The sequence below is a fragment of the Typopeltis vanoorti genome, chromosome 13 (genome assembly GCF_054136105.1).
Source record: "Typopeltis vanoorti isolate ZY-2024b chromosome 13, IOZ_Tvanoo_1.0, whole genome shotgun sequence".
NCBI classification, from domain to species: Eukaryota; Metazoa; Arthropoda; class Arachnida; order Uropygi; family Thelyphonidae; genus Typopeltis; species Typopeltis vanoorti.
Genome location: NC_143561.1, coordinates 15,824,354 through 15,842,218, shown reverse-complemented (window position 1 = coordinate 15,842,218; position 17,865 = coordinate 15,824,354). Strand labels below are relative to the sequence as shown.

Sequence of the window (17,865 nt, the reverse complement as noted above, 5' to 3'; positions counted from 1 at the left end):
CTTTTGAATGTCTTAGTCTTGTCATTGATATTTGTTTTCCGTATTAGCCCCTTTCAATTCACTGACGAAGTACACTTTTCTGCTGTTATTGCATATGTACAACAATTTGCTATAGTTATCGTATAACCAAACATTCGTATCATAAATCAAACCCATAGATTTAATATGATGCAGATATGCTAAATTTGATAAGTTATCATCAAAGATATTGCCATCACGAAGGTTTTTTGTTGCCTCACATTTTTTTACCTTTATATATATTGTGTAAAACAATAACCTTGACGATGTCGATATTGTTCGTCCTATAAGTGGCAAATTCCGGTTGTAAATATGACTGACAGATTAAGAGAGGAAGGGGGAGGGGGGGGATAGAAAGGACACGAAGGTTGCGAAATAACTTTAAAACACATGAATGAGTTTGTAAGTTGATAATTTTTTCTGTCTTTTAAAGGAGTGAAAAGTGTTATTTGAGACGCACGTTTCTTACATGCGCGTCTTAATTCACTTCATATTAATTCACTAGTAAAACTACAAGTTTTCCATTGACCAGGTATTTAAAATACAGTTCACATTGCATAACGAAATCTTTACTTTCAAACACTATAGAACTGTATGGTACGCAATAATTATGTTGCAACATATTATTAAAATAACGTTATTTTCTAGCTGCTACATCATACGAGTACAGTAGGCGTGACGTGTTATTTTTTATCCCCCCCCTCTCTAATTGTCTGGTGTGCGAGTGTGATGGCAGTTATTTTCACCAAACTTTAACTTTTTTTGTGTTCAAATAACCACAACACACACACACACACACACACACACACACACACACACACACACACACACACACACACACACACACACACACACACACACACAAACTTCCTTATAAATACAGGTAGGTGTACGCCATGACATAGGACGGAGAGGAAAGGAAAGACAATGATTCAGCCACTCATTCTGAGATTCGTAGCTTTGAGATAGCCAAATTGCCTTTACCTAAAATATGGGAGCGAAAATTAACTCTAGTCCTTAGGTATTGTGACCGCGTGTTATACCATTGGGTGTATACAATATCGTATACTGTATATAACGTTATTTTTGCCTTATCAAAATAGTAAGGTACATTTGAACTATGAACAAGTCCAAATTACATGCGCCCTCACCCTTAATTCTTCAAAATAATAACACAGGTATATTTATCTTTCTTGACAAGCTTTGCTCTTCGGTAGAAGCATACATAGATTATTTAGTATGCCATCACTCATTCACAAATCCAACTTGCTTAAAATGAAAATGAAAATGCGGTCGTAAGAAATTTCCGATAACTGGGTTGAACAGAAATAAGTTCACCTATTTAAAAAAAAAACAAAGTAAATAAATGACTACTTCAAGTTTTTGAGACCTTGTGGCAACGTTTCTGGTTCTCGAATGTTAAACCGCCATAAGAAAAGCCTTATAGGTTCGCTTCTGGTGGCCAATATGGCAGCATTATTCTAGGCATTTCTTGTATCTAGATTTTAATCTAGCAACTCAGAAAAAACTATCATAGTACTCAGTATTATTTCATACAGCAATACTAGTGGGTTTTGGATCACGAGATGGCGATCTTCAGTACTAGTTTCCGGATGCCTCAATGTAATCAGTAGCCACTCAGCTAAGATATCTTAATATCTTAATAGCCGATGGCAAAGGCTAGTTGCCTACCGATTTCCACACGTTACGGCTAAAAAAAGGCTCCTAATATCTCTCTATGAAGAATAAAGAGACATTAGAGGTTTTATTTATTTAATTAGCTGCAATTTTCATCAAATTCTTTAAATATTTAACGTGCTTAAATCAATCATTTTCTCAGGTGATGCGTACCAATGATAAACCACACATCAATAAAAAAATGACTTGATGAGTTATTTTATTCGAAACCAAACTAATGAGGATTGGTTTCGAATTAATCGATTTCTAGGATTAGAGAATCTCATGTTGATCATCATCTTTGATGGATATTTACGACTAAAAACATAGAATTAAAACAGATCTTTTTTGTTTGTTTTGGTCGTTTATTTAAGAAACTGATATCTGACTAGTTTCGCTGACACTAAAACTGATAGCTTCGTCAGGATTTTAAAAATAAAGCACATTTGTTTCAATCCTGTGTTAATCACGAGTCATTGGTGCAATTAGCTCATTTGGAGTATTGGAAATTTCAAATAATGGAAAGAAAACCAGGTAAGCAATCAGATTAAGATCACATAAATTGACAAGAAGATGTAAAGTGCTTCCAGAGATTACTAAGTGTCATTTCCTTGATTAGTTTGTTGTTCCCAGTCTTCTCATACGAACGTTTTCACTGAACGAATCACGGAAACAATTCTTATTCGTATTCTTATTCAGACCTCATTACACTTTAAATTGTCGTCTCTTATCTAAGCCTTGATTCAGCAAGAAACATTCTGCGAGAGCTATTCAGTAAAGAATCACACATATTGCAACTAGTCTTCATCAAAATTTCCATCTTCCTTTTTTGTTTATACTCGAAAAAGTCGCAAGTAAATGATCGATACATCCAAAATTAATTTTAAAGGACCAAAGCGGGAAACTTGAATTGTGTGCAAATGGCAGCCATACTTCTTGTTTCTTTCCCAAACTGTTGTAGCTTTTGTCTCCAGATCTACTTTCAGATTTCTAGCACTTCTATGTTACATAATTTCCTGGCTTTTTTTTTAAAGTCCAGTTCTTACTGGACTTGAAAAAGAAAACATCAGAGTAACTGTTTACTAACTGGATAACAAGAAGCCTCCTGCTTCTAATGATGTTTCACCGATTGTTCTGCTGCTCTGTGTATTAACAGGTAACTCATGTTCTGTGCCAGTATACATTAGAGATGTAAACATCACCTTGGTTGAAATTCAGTCTTTATGAGGTTTGCCTTTTTTCGTATGCCATTTACTGCTCTTTACTTGAATTTTCAAGGATGTCCAAGGTAAATTGGAAGTCGGTGGATCATGGAATATACAGTAATGGATATTCTTTGCTATGTCATACCTCAGTTTTACCGAACTACTCTGCAAATCGCGACTGTGCAGTGCTCCACTACATGACTCCTTCCAGGCAGCACGCACGCACACACACACACAGCAGCAGCAGCATCAAAATTATTCGCTAGTTTGACCTGGAAGCATCCTAAAGCGTCACTGTTATGCTCGGTATCAAGCGGCTGATCTGCGAAATAGTTTACATACTTTTTTTTTTGACATTATGTCTTATGTAAAATATGTCTTATGTCTTACTGAAATAAAGAGCCAAAAGGCTTCACTTCGGCGATGTACAAGTATTTAAATTAAGGGGATATTAAATCCCACATTATTTCAAAGTCAAATAAGAAACTCAAAGATAGAAATCAAAGAGTTTCATGCCGAATATATAGCAAACTATAAAAGTTTCGGCGGATTTACTTTGTGGGATTTAATATCTCCTTAATTTAAATAGTCTTATGTCTTATTGTATGAAATATCTGTGGTATTAAAAATGTTAATATTAAAATATATTTAATTAATAAATTCATAAAGTTTAAAAATTATTAAAACAAAAATAAAAATATTAATAAATATTTCATGTTAAAAATATTTAAAAAATCTGCAAAACGAGAAAATATACTCTTCAATTGCACACACTTTTCCACGCAAGCGCAGATCTTTCTAATCACTTGAATGAAGCTAGGAGGAAACTGTTCATAGCCCAGCATATTTAGCTACGCTTCGTGACCTTGTAGAGCTTAAAAATTAGTGAACATACAATACACGTTTCTTTTTATTCTTTTTCTTACGAGACATTTCATAAAATCCTTCTGTTTGTTTGCTATTTGTGAATGTAAAAAGCAAATAATCGCCCATAACAGCAAACCCGAGTCAGATAAAGAAAGATGGTTAAAACTGCGTTGCAATAGTTGTAGATTATACTTTTAATTTGTAATTTTTATCACTTTTGTATGAGCCTACATTTTTATTAGAGTAAGATCACTTTTCTTTCAAACTAGAAAGCTAATTAAATCGAAATAAATTCTTCCTTCTATCCAAATTCTTCAGGTAAGAAAATTAAACAGATCGCGAACAACATCGTCTGCCGCAAATAAACTTTGAAACGTGACGATTTAGTGACGTAAGAGAGCGTCGTTTCTGCTGTAGGTCTCTTATGGTGCAATCTTGTCACGTGTGCAACTATTCATCCTTATTCTACTCCGATATAAAAAGTAACCAACTGCACCGTTTCAGGTTCACTGTATAATCATTTCAAACGAAAGTGTGGCTTTTCTAAATCGAATAGAGTTTGCCGTAATCGAAGTCAGTAACTTTTTCAAAAATGCCAGCTCGTGATTTCGGCTTTTGCAACTCTCCATTTTGGGTAAGTGTTACAAATTACGACTTGTGTCAAAGCCACTTGAGATTTATTACGTAGTCACTAGGGATTTACAACGTAACTAACGAAAATCATGATCTTTCTTAAAAAATATTATTTGTAACGGAGTTGGATACTGTTTTTCATAATGGCATATATTAAAAAACACTTCGTATTGCCCTGTAATTTTATAGAACATATCTATTCTCATTTAATGAACGTAGTATAAAAGTAAACAACGTGCTCTGGAACAGTGTTCCCCCCACCGATCAGCCCATGCGAAAATCGTTAAGTGGACTAAAATGGTAGTCTCGTTAAAGAGAATGCCAGGTCACGAATAATCGATATCCGGCAATTAAGACAGTATTGTCGATCTCTACTTCATCAATGTCCATGAGGTAGAAGAGGATGGTCATTGAGAGTTTTTTTATTTATTTATAGTGATGTATAATGTACGAAATAAGAAAATGACAATGCTATAATGAAGTGAAGCAAACTCATAGAAACTTCTAAATATCGCTTTTAAAAGGAAAGGCTGCCTGCAGAATAATTTTAGTTACTAAAGATGGTAGTAGAATGGAAGCAATAGAACTTGAGTTTTTGACCGTCAAGGTGTCATGACAAACAAGAAAATTATTATTTGTAATAATAATAATTTTTAATAATATATTTTTTAATTTTTATTATTACATAATACATACATTACATACATTTGATTACATATGTACGTACTTCATGACATATTTTTCTTTAAAAAAAATTCACTCTTTTTTTTATTATTAAAATTATGATTACATATTTACAACAGGTTTAATTCTTCATAAAAAAGATTCCGGTAATTGGACCACATGTTTATTAAGATAAAAACACTAAAAAACAAACCCGACAAGTTTCGTAAGTCAAACGAAAGTTTTTGGGTCAAAGGTAACCAAAAGTTTAAACACAAGAAATGAAGTTGTCTAACTGCATTCTATGCAGTAGACAACTTCATTAAATTGAATATCCGAATGCAGCTTCAGTGCGATGCTAAGTTTGAACAATGCTGGATGCTGTCACGTTCTGTTGTTCACGTTCACATTGTCCGAGGTCTGACTTGGGTATATTTTTTATCAATGCAGACCAAACTTGGTGTAGAATTAGGCTCTGATTTTTGTTGCATTGTGTTGGAAATCTAAGCATGTTTACAGCTTCTTTAAATTTCCTTATGTAACAATTTTTTTTTTCAATGTAAGACATTTTTTTTTTCTTGCCAGAGTACATTAAGGTCGGTGGAAGTTGTATGATATGCTAGGCATGATTTGTGTTCTCTTCTTTTTGCACGTCTTTTTGGTGTTCGTTCATACGAATTTCCGCTGATTTTGTTTTTTTATTGTTATTTATCTTAATAAACATGTGGTCCAATTACCTGAATCTTTCTTACGAACTGCTAAACCACAGAAACCTATGCCTACAATAAAGGTTTAATTTTTTTTTTGTAACTGAAAATCGTACAGATTTTTTCTTTCTTTTCTTTTTTCCCCCTGTATAACGTATTAATAATAATAATACAGCATTTATTCCTTTAACAGTGAGTTATATATATTTACAATGTTGATTTTTTTTAGTATATTTAAGCCCTGTAACTACAGCACTTAAATGTGATAGATGGATTTGGATTTTTTTCCCCTTTTTTTTAAAATTATCTTGGATGAGATGTAATTTCTCAGTTTCATCCTCGAAGCTTATTTGTTAAGCTTATCTGAGGATGACACCAGTTAGTTGTTATTTATTGGTTTGCTGTGTTGGGAAGTAGACTGATGTTTAATTTGCAGCCGTTGATTCACACGCACGTGCGCGCGCGTGTGCGTGTGAATTTCTCAATCAGTGGCTGTAACACACACGCACGCGCGCGCGCGCGCGCGCGCACGCACACACACACACACACACACACACACACACACACACACACACACACACACACACACACACACACACACACACACACACACACACACACACACACACACACACACACACACACACACACACACACACACAAAAACTTGGAATGTCTTGATGTGTCGCTGAACTGGAATTGTGTTTCATTAAGTTTGTATGGTATTTTGGGTGCTTGTTTCTTGTTCATAGTATGCCCATAGAGCTCTTTTCAGGCTATTGTAGTTTGTAAGGTTTCTGTATTCAAAAGGTAATTTGTTTATCGTGTGCGGGATGTAGAAGTTTCGTGTGGCCTTTCCCTACTGATTATTGTATTTATATGTGATATAATTAGTTGTCTGAGGTCTTCTTATATGGTATGTATTTCTGACTGTTCTGTAGTTGGCATCGAAATAATGTTTTAGCAAAGCTGCACAGTGGCATAAGTGTTTTGCTGTCAGTATTTTGTGTTCTTACATTGCAGTGTATATAAAGTCAATATTGTCTCTTTGTTCCCAAAAGATCAGTTTTATCATTCTGTACTGTAACCACTAATTTATTTAGTTTCTAGGTGGACAGACAGCATACATTATTATAGCGTATCTTAGTATATTTTGGCATAGCGCTTTGTATATTAGTGTTTTTAGGTGTGGGAACTATGTCTTTTAATTTGTATGCCAGTTATTGTAAATTCTAAGATATCGTATTGTCTCAACCTGAGTGATTGTAGTGGTTTTACCGTTCTATGTGTTTTTTATGTTGGAGAGTGGATGTTGGATGGTTATATATTTGTTATCAACTGTCGAGTCAGTGGATTTCTGAATATCATTAATTTTGTCTTATCTGAGTTTAGGTGTATGTCCGCGTGGTTATCCTAGTGGCTGTGCGCTTCGCAACCATATTCCTGGGGAAGGAGTGTCCTAGGTTCGATTTCCATCAGTGACGTGAAGAGCTGAGGGATCTTCCTCAGCCATAGCCAAGTTAGCCGGTCTTGGGCGTGGACAGTAGAGTTTTTTTCCCAGTTTATCCTGGGGTATTTCATCTTGCAAAGCAGGCAAACCGGCCTTGAGAACTCAACACTATAGGACATAGGATACATCGGGACGCAGGGCTGCACACCTTATCCTCTGAACGGTTTGAGATCCGATGATTAATAAACCTTCGACACCGCAAGGTAAAAGAGGGTAAAAGGAAGATGAGATGAATAATAATAATCTCTTTCAGTAGTCTGCTTCTCTCTGGCCGGCTAAAGATTTATTTTTATTTTGTTTTATATTATTCTGTGTGTGTGTGTGTTTATATTTTGGCGTAATCCGGAAACTGTTCTAGAGACCAAACATAGAACTTTTTCAAGCCACTTCAGGCCTCCAATAAGCTAGTCTTATTGTAGGTGGTCTCCAATAAGGTGGTTCATTCATCAATTCCTACTGCAGGGTATCAACTCCAAGTCTGGTTGGAGAGCAGGTGCGTTAACCACTTTCCAACCTGACTGGCTAATTACTTTTAAAAATTATTAAATGAAATAACTAGTGATAGATCAGTGGTAAAAAATATCCAAGAATACGTTTTATTATTGCGAATAAAAAAATTAGGAACCTGAAATTTTTTGGAAAAGATATAGACGATATATATCATGAAAGTGACTAAAGGTAAAGCTGAGTTTCTGGAATGGAAAAGATTATCATAAAAGGAATCAATAAAGCAGTAAATAACAGCTGTGAGAAAATATTCAGGATAAATGCATTGTATTTCATGAGTATATTTCAATACTAGATTGAAAGCAGAATGGAAAATGGAGTGGGGAATACGAAATATATTTGCAATATGGAGAAGCTGAACTTACCACACATTTTAAGATAAACGCAAAGGATACAACAATGTCTATGACTTCATTGCTTGACGAGAACATTACAATCAGAAGAGTCTTAAGAGTAGGAGGAAGAGATAGTGTCCCTTACATAAAATGGTGTAACAATTGAATCATTTGCCAGTCAAATGTTTCAAGAGCCCTAATGAAGGCTCTGTGGAGAAAGCATTGATTTAATTAAGGCAATGGTATGATTTTTTTAAAAAAAACTTAGTTACATTTTACGGTAATATATATTGAAAAGGGAGAAGGCGCTTATCCTGTATTTTTAGATTTTTCTAAGGCATCAATAGATAGCCAAGATAAATTAATATTTAAATAAAGGCATGGAGGAGAATTAGAAAGAGTAGCATCGCAGAGAATGGATTGGGATTATTTGAAGTTATTACTGGCGAAACAGCTAAGGATTAATGTGGATAGTATATTGTTGCTTTTAATTTCTTGTTCTTCTGCTCGATTTTCTGGTGGGAGGATAACCCCTGCCTTTCCGCATGACATCAGTTAATTCATTTCCAGGGGAGGGGATCCTCTTTATGAAGTTCTTCGCATACCAGGTGGCATTCGAACCTGAGTTTTTCTACACCAGACAGATCCAGCTCGCCTCGTTCTCAAGAATGCTGCTAAGATTTGAATGAGTTCGATCTGTTGGCAGATGGCCGAGATTTTAGTTGTGAAATGTGAAGGTGTTTGAATTCGTTGATAAAATGGACTTTGAGGGTTGACGCCTCTAGCTCTGCAAAAGGAGAAAGAGAGGTATGAAGAAAAAATGGAGTACGGAGGAGACTAAGGAAGTATTAGAACTATAGAAAGGAAGGTAGACTGAAGGAATGCAGACTTCAGCGTTAGAGAATAGGAGGGAAGATATGACTGAGGCATAAGTTAGTAAAATTAGCCTGTCTACTAGACACAGGAGAGGTTTATTTAAAGGGCAACAAATGATGTAAGAACAAGCGTTCGTCCTTGGAAAGAAATTCTGCATACGAAAGTCAGGAGAAAATTTTTTTGCATGGAGAACAATGTGAATTAGATTGCGTTGTCGAGAAGATAACGAGTGCCTCAACATTGAAAAAAAAAGTTTAAAACAACTTTACAACAATTTATGGCAGTCATTATGATAATACAGCACCCTTCCACGGAACCGTAAACAGTCAAAGGACGAAATAGGCGTAGTCTACCTCTTTTTTCATCTTCATTTTTTACAAAATGAGTCCGAATGATCCAAATGATAATCCTACCTTATTAATCAGCTCATGAGTAGCAAGCCACCTTGTATATTAAACTAGTTCTCAGATATTTTTACTTATTTTCTAGTTTCATTCATTTCGCATTTGGATCAATGTACCGAATGAGGTTGATTCTGAGTATAGATATATCGAAGATTTCTTCAAAACCCGACAATTTACTAAGCTTTGATAGCATAATATTTACACACAAAAGAAAATAACTGTAATAATTAAGCTATAGGTAAATGTTTTACCTATAGCTACCACAAGAGATTTACATCTACTTCTTCCAGTTAGCTGCAGTATCAATTACCTTATCTGATGCTGTTGTGAGAAGTTGGTGTTCAAAACTCATCACCATAAATGCTCCCAAATACATGAATGTTTGGAGCATACTTAAAAGGTTTTAATAACTTTCATGTTGGATGAGATTGGTGGGAGAGAGTGACCTAGGCAGATATAATTGTGAATCTGTTTAATAGTTCTTTTGTTAAAAGTTTTTCATAGTAACGGAGACGATTTTGTTTCAAGAGAGTAGCAAGTTGCTGGATTGAAGGCGAATGAGCTTCAATCCAGGTTATAATAATTGGTGAAAATAATGAGGACTGATTGGAATTGATGAGATATCGCCTCGCGCTCTGAAAGAATGTACTAACAAATTGACATCGTTCTTGATTTTGAGGATAAGATTATACTGTTTCATAACCGTGGAAGCAAAACAGAGATTAACTTGTAATCCTGTTTGCTTTTTGGACTGATCGTTAAGGTTTCGACGAAGTTAGTAGGAAGACTGAATAGATGAAGAAAAGATTATATATAGTGATTAGTATGGGTTTGTTAAAGGAGACAATCTTGTTTCAGTAAATCTAGTTGCTGAACTAGATGCCTATATTATAATATTTACGGATTTTGCAAAGGCGACTGACGGATATGCATAGTAGGCTGACATATAAGTTGCAGCAAAGGGGGATTTGTATAATCGATTAGTTTATTGTATATGACTGGTCCTCTAATAAACATCAAAGGGAATGTGCATGCAAAGAGTCATATTTCACAGAAGAAAGTTGACACTGGAGTTCCATAGGACTCTATCTTTGGATTTATTGTTTGTAGAGAGAGATTCAAATGTCTGCAAATGATGCAAAGTAGGCTTCAGAACTATTAGAGTTTATTGCAGATGATGAGGTTACTAGTTTAGCGTTGATAAATGTATACTTTTCGTACTTTCGATTGCAAAATGTAATAATGCTGTGCGCCATATTTGCGATGTGCTGCAGGAGGTAAGGGATCTTGAGATAATAGCGGGAATGGAGTTGGAGTTCAAGGGTATATTGTTCCTTGAATTTCAACGTCCTGCTATAATGAGAACAACGCTGACAAATAAAGATAAGGAATTGGACTACTTTTCACCAATTTAGTCGTCTACATTTCGAGGAGATGAGAAAGTTTTAGAAATAGAAATAGTTCATAGGCGGGTAACAAATCTTAGTAAATAAGAGGAGAAGTGATATTGAAGTGAGAGATAAATTGTGGAGAAGAGCTTACCAGAGTAAAATTGAAATGTTTCTTAAAGTACTAATGAGGGTGAGATGGATAAGAGCAACCATCCACGAAAATCGTATAAATGAAACGATAAGCCAGACCATATTGCATGTCTTTCTAAAAGACTGTGAAATTGATTGGTCTTTGGTATTGAGGACTCTTCTCTAAAATAATCTCCTCTCATGAGACCTTACCTACGAGCTGTACGAAATATGAGAGACGCAAATAGGGAGACGTATTGATGCTTGAAATTCCCCTGCAGAAAACAAATAAGGTCTTATCCTTGCTCTGAATGAGGAGTGAGGTAGTTTATCTCAAGCATTCCTGAATCACTTGGTGCGCATAGTACGACGTTGTGAGTGCAGCGTCGCAGTTCGGGGTGGACATATTCCATACAGAAATGTCTCCCACATAGTTTTATGTAAGCACTGTACATTAATTCCTTAACAACGTCCTTAGGAAATTTGTAACTTTTGTCAAAAACGCATTGCAATTTAATTTGTATGAAATTCATAAACCATTTTTGTGTCATATAATTTATTAGTATGTTAGCAATAAATTTATGTCCACATTTGGCTGCGGCATGAAAATGTTTTCATATACAGGTAAAAACACAATATTTTTCTCGTGTTAACATAATGGAGACGATGACATTGATAGTATTTATCATTTTCATGACTTTTAAAACGTCCGACTCATTTGTTCTATAACTTTTAAGACTGATGGAAGTTTAAATTTCGATGATAAGCCATCAACTCTTTTTGACATCCTGTTGTTCTCGACATGGGGCGTAATATTTTGTTTCTCAGCAACCATGACTTATTCTAATGATACGAAACGCGATTATGAACTTCTAGTTCATAATCGCGTTTCGATTATGAACTAGAAGACATATTTTGTTTCTCAGCAACCATGACTTATTCTAATGATACGAAACGCGATTATGAACCTTCTAGTTTTCGTCTTCGCCAACATTGCACTATTAATCGATTCAATATTTCCGCTCTATCGAAAATCGTTTTCATTTCCTCGAATGTAATTTGGTATATCTGGTGTAATTACTCTTATTTTTTTCACTCACTTCAAAATTATCTTGACCCAGTTCTTAAAAAAATGTATGCAATAATTTTACGATCTTTTATAGCACATAAAATAGTATTTAGATTTTAAGTGTTTCACAAATAAGGTTATAGGCTAGCAACAGGTCGTGTTTCCCTGTGGGAATGCATTTTGATGAAGTAGTTGGTTATTTAATAAGGTGGGTATTTAGGATAGCACATAGCTTTGCTGAATAATCACGAAACAATCAGAATACTGTGATTCATGATGCTCTACGATGTGTATCCAATATGCGAACATTATATGTACATGCACAATTTCAAGTATTTACATGTTAGTTTAATTCATCCTGCTATATGTAGCAGGGTTATTTCTCCCGTAAACTCGGGTTTTTCATCCAGCATACAGACAAATCGGCCCTTCAGAACACACGCAGTTTACAGACAAAAAATACTAGTTGTGGTGGTGGTGGGCGGTGGATGGCGTTGATGGAGATGATTGGTAGTAGAGGTTCGGTGTAGTGGTGGAGACAGTTGTATAATAACAGTAGGTGTCCTCCTGCGATGAGTCTTCGGATCCTTGGAGGTGTCACGAATAATAATAATAATAATAATATGTAGTTTTATATTGTTGCATGTAATAAACATCTGTCATGCTATATTATTTTCGAGGGTGGTTGTGATATACATGTATTATATTCCAGGTGTAAAAATAAACTAAGAACTGTTAATAGGGATTAATTACACATCGCTCAAGGAAGCGTCTTTATTTATTTATTTATTTTAATGCCAAGATAGCTACTACACTTGAGTATAATAGAAATATTATGATTTATTGTACATAATATACTTTCATTTAAAATGAATAGCGTTAAAATTATGGTTTATAGAGTAAACTCATGTAAATGAAAAATAAATTAAATTTATTAAATATAAATGCATATAAAATTATTTTTATATGCATTTATATTTAATAAAACACTTTACATTATAAAAATGAAACCGATCACTTCATTATAAAACCGAACATTTCAATAATTTATTCTTTCTTTTTAAATACATCGCATTGTAAAATAATTGTGTTTCTAATCAGCATTTTCCACAGCCATCTATTGCACCCATTGTGAGGTAAAGTACTCCAGTTTATAATTCGCTTTGCAGCCGGTGATTAATTACTCTTCTTTCCTAATTTAGATTAAATTCGAATTTTGAAGTTTTATAGGTTTTTAAGGACCTTGTTTTTGTGGGTTTGTTTCGTTGGAGAGTTAAGAAAACTAGCACGATAATCATTGCCGAAAGCAAATGCTGAGAAATAACTTTTGTTACTAAATTATAGAGCCGAAAGGATTCAATTTGACATAAAATATGTATGAATCCATAATATTCTCCATTTTAATAACTTTTGTTACACGTTTGCAGTACCACTTATAGAACAGTCGCTTAAATCATTGACGAAGCAGGCTGTTTAAGGTTTGACGTTCGACCCTTGCAAAGATACTGAAATGTCTTCAGTTTTCTTCAGGATCTTGCAACGGTTTCTCCTTTACAATGTTACTGCTAGAGCGGAAAAGTCACCTTTTATTAAAAGTCACAAATTTATTGCTAACATACTAATAAATTATATGAACACAAAAATGGTTTATGAATTTCATACAAATTAAATTTCAATGCGTTTTTGACAAAGGTTACAAATTTCCTAAGGACGTTGTTAAGGAATTAATGTACAGTGCTTACATAAAGCTATGTGGGAGACATTTCCATATGGAATATGTCCATCCCGAACTGCGACGCTGCACTCACAACGTCGTACTATGTGCACCAAGTGATTCAGGAATGCTTGAGATAAACTACCTACCTCACTCCTCATTCAGAGCAAGGATAAGAGACTTATTTGTTTTCTGCAGGAGAATTTCATGCAGGAAAGTTAGGACAACATATAGCAGTGTAGCAATAAATAAATAAAAGAAACCTTTTGCTATTTTACGTATCAATGTCTGTTATTATTATTATTATTTTTTAAATATCATTTTTACAGAAACGATCTTCAAATAAAAATTAAAAACTGAAAGGACCTCTTCATTTCAATGGGAGCGCAATGAATATTTCATTCTGAATACAAAATTTGGGTGTGTGTGTGAGAGAGAGAGATGAAAGAGACAGACTTGCATACAATGGTTAAGCCTTTTTGAAGTGACTTTTTTCGTATACTAAAGACAATACAGCTACTTTGTAACGGCAATCTAAGTTTTAAATGTGTCTTTAGTTGATATCACAATTTATATACGAACTACTTATTAAAATAATCTTGTGTCCCTTATTACGAAAACTTGAAGACAACCTCACACACACTTCTTTGGTAATAGACCCTTAGATTAATGTGAAATAATTTGTATTACGCAGTTTAGTGTTGTCACTTTCCATAAACTGTTATTCTGTTCTAAATGTGTTTACTATTAAGTACTGTTTAACTAAATTCTAATGTAACGAAATTTTGATCATTTGGTGCCTGGATGCCAGTAAATAGCACAGGAAGAGCATGTTATTTTTCTTATTTTTTTTCAGACAGTAAAATTTTATATCGTTGAATTAGATGAAAAAAAAATTCCCGTTTCTAAACTGCAAATCCATGCTTGGAGATGTCTATTGTTTCGTTGAACTAGAAATTGGGTCTCTCGCCATAAACAACGTTGATTACAGCAATGCTTCCCATACTTATGGATGCCAAGGCCCGCCCCCTTTGGAAAAATAAAATATTTCACTGCCCCCATCGGAAAAAAAAAATCGTAATATAGGCCGATATTATTATAATATTTATTGTATATATATTCAATACAATTTATATTCAAGATTTTGTTTGTAATCTTTTTTGTGTTTCTTATCAATACCTTTGAAATGAGACTTACATGAATAAGCATATATTTACTAATATTCATTAATCGCCGAAATACGCAAGAAGCAAAATTTCTGAACCAACACCAATGTGTGATTTTTTTCCATTAAAATATAAACAAGAACAAAAAAGAAATAATAAATAATAAAAATTAAATACGTTTCTTTTAATATTAAAAAAATCTACTTAGTCTGAAAACATTTTAAATTTGTTTTCATTATTTCACGTCTCAACAAAACGTACGACCCCCAAGGGGCCGCGGCCCACAGTTTGGGAAGCTCTGGATTACAGTACCGAAGACAAAGCTCACAGCGTCTTGCATACGCATGTACATCCTCTGTCTAAAAAGAAACCGAACTTTTCGAAAATAGAAGAAATTAGTGGCGCCACCTGTTACATCTTTTTTGTTGTCGAAAGTGGCAACCTTCATTGGTGTTGCGTCAACTGTTTATGACATTTGTTTCATTAGAAGCCGAGTTATAGTGCCAAGAGTAACAGTGTATTTTGACGAACGGTCGGAAAATGAGTTTCAAACAGAGAGCTGCGATTGACTCTTGTGTTAAACTTGGTAAACATTTTACCGAAACGTATGAAATGTTTCAAAAAGCATACGGTGATGAATGCTTATCCCATACTCAAGTTTACGAGTAGTTTAAGCGATTTCAAAGTGGTCGTGAGACGCTTGAGGACGACGAAAAGCCGGACCGCCCAAGAAGTGGACTGAGCGAAGTTAATATCCAAAAAGTGCGTGATTTCATCAAAGAAAACCCGAAATCGTCCTTGAGATTGATTGAAGATGAATTGGGGATTCCAAAATCAACTGTGCACAACATTTTGACCGAGAGTTTGGGCCTTCGTAAATTGAATTCGCGATTTGTTCCCCACAAGTTGACCGACGACCAAAAAATGTATCGAATTGAACACTAAATTCGCAAGGACCTCATTAAACTCAACTCGTAAGGACTCAAGCTTCCTTGAAACGATCGTTACTGATGACGAAACGTGCTGTTTTGAGTATGAGCCCGAAGCAAAGCGCCACAGTGCTGAGTGGAGACAACCAGAAGAGGGGCATCCTAAAAAAAAGTCGTTTGGAGAGGTCAAAAATAAAGACAATGCTGATTTGATTCTACGATTCCAAAGGAATAATCCACAATGAATTCGTTCTGCATGAGCAAACAGTCAATGGTGAGATTTATCTCGAAATTTTGAAGCGATTGATAGCGAGAATTCGTCACGTACGGCATGCATATCGTAATGACCGACCGTTCGTCAAAACACACTGTCACTCTTGGCACTATAACTCGGCTTCTAATGAAACAAATGTCACAAACAGTTCACACAACACTAATGAAGGTTGCCACTTACGACAACAAAAAGATACAACAGATGGCGCGACTAGTTTCTTCGATTTTCGAAACGTTCGGTTTCTTTTTGGACAGAGGGTGTATAGTATTTACAGTGTGTGTGTGTGTGTGTGTGTGTGTGTGTGTGTGTGAAATCAAAGAACATCTTTAGATGCTATAACGAACTCGAAAGAAGAATTATAGAATCTAAGGAAATCGTCCTCAATCCATCTAGCCTCAGCAATAATCTCTCTCTGATTGTCACTAAGCTGCTATCTTTGGCGTTCAAGAGATCATGATCGTGCGTACATGCCCAGCAATATAGTAGTATCCAGAACGCCTTCAAATGTCAGTTATACGTTGGCAATTTAATTTATATAACTTTTTCTCTTGCACTGTTTGTATTTCCCTTTTCATGTAATGCACCCGATGAAGTCTTCTAAGAAGACGAAACTAATTGTGCGTTTTAATTAAATAAATAACAGTGTTTCTATTTTTATCTCTCTGCTTCCAGTCATTTAATCTACTTCAAACATATATGATTAAGAAAAAAAAATATATATATATATAGTTTTTTACCTTGGGTGTACTATACGTTAAAGATACCAAGCAATTTTATAAACTTGATTTTAATCCTTTTTTTTTCCCCAAGTAAGCAAACAAGCAGGTAAGCCAAGTTTGCGCCTGAAGAATTTTCAGGACTGAGGCAACTCGTGGTAAAGGTGGCATAAGCTCTGATCATCTGCCTAAATATCCCAAAATACAAAGCACATGTATCCCAAAATCCTTACGGACATGTATAATGCTATGTATTATGGGAAGGGTCACTAACCAGACCGGTTTCGACCCTTATTGAGGTCTCTTCAGTGGGAGCCAGACCCAGAGGTGGTGATTCCAAGGTTGAAGTAATGCGGAACTTATATTTACCTATACGAGTTGCCATCAAGGTGCTTAAACCTTATTAAATATAAATCTCAGGATAAGAAAAGATTCAAACCAAGTTTATAAAATTGCTTGGTATCTTTAACGTATAGTACACTCAAGGTAAAAAAAAACTTTCTACATCTTCCTTTCCTCGTGAGATTTTTATTTAATAAGGTTTAAGCACCTTTATGGCAACTCGTATAGATAAATATAAGTTCTGCATTAATTCAACCTTGGTATCACCATCTCTGGGTCTGGCTCCCACTGATGTACTTTTGCACAGAAGTAGTTGCTTTCCCTGAGATGTGAGAGGCTCTTCTTGGGGTAGGTTTTTGCCTGTCTCTGAGTGTGGCCACCGCTGAGATTATGGCTCTGCTTGTCGGTGGGGTGAGCCTGTCACTGAGTGGAACCACCGCTGGGTTGTACGGTCACTCGTAGGGAGTGGTCTGGGGAGCGCCTAATTTTTAGCGAGGCCTTTACTTAAACAGCACCTCAATAAAGGTCGAAATCGGTCTGGGTAGTGACTCTTCCCATAATACATAGCATTATACATGTCCGTAAGGATATGTGCTTTGTATTATGGGATACTTAGGCAAGTGATCAGAGCTTATGCCACCTTTACCACGAGTTGCCTCAGACCTGAAAATACTTCAGGCGCAAACTTTGCTTACTTGGGAAAAAAAATAATTAAAACCAAGTTTATAAAATT

At 35.1% G+C, this 17,865-nt stretch overlaps 1 protein-coding gene across 4 annotated transcripts in view; it reads left to right on the top strand.

Moving 5' to 3' along the window:
* The first annotated feature begins 4,266 nt into the window (after positions 1–4,266).
* The window catches only part of LOC150099946 (ATP-binding cassette sub-family C member 1-like), a 684,487-nt gene continuing 670,888 nt past the window's right edge, over positions 4,267–17,865 (top strand). For all 4 annotated transcript variants that reach the window (XM_090403130.1, XM_090403131.1, XM_090403128.1 and 1 more), the window contains exon 1: positions 4,267–4,401. In XM_090403130.1, coding sequence (XP_090259256.1) covers positions 4,360–4,401 — 42 coding nt within the window. In that variant the 5' untranslated portion in view covers positions 4,267–4,359. The remainder of the gene's footprint in view (positions 4,402–17,865) is intronic.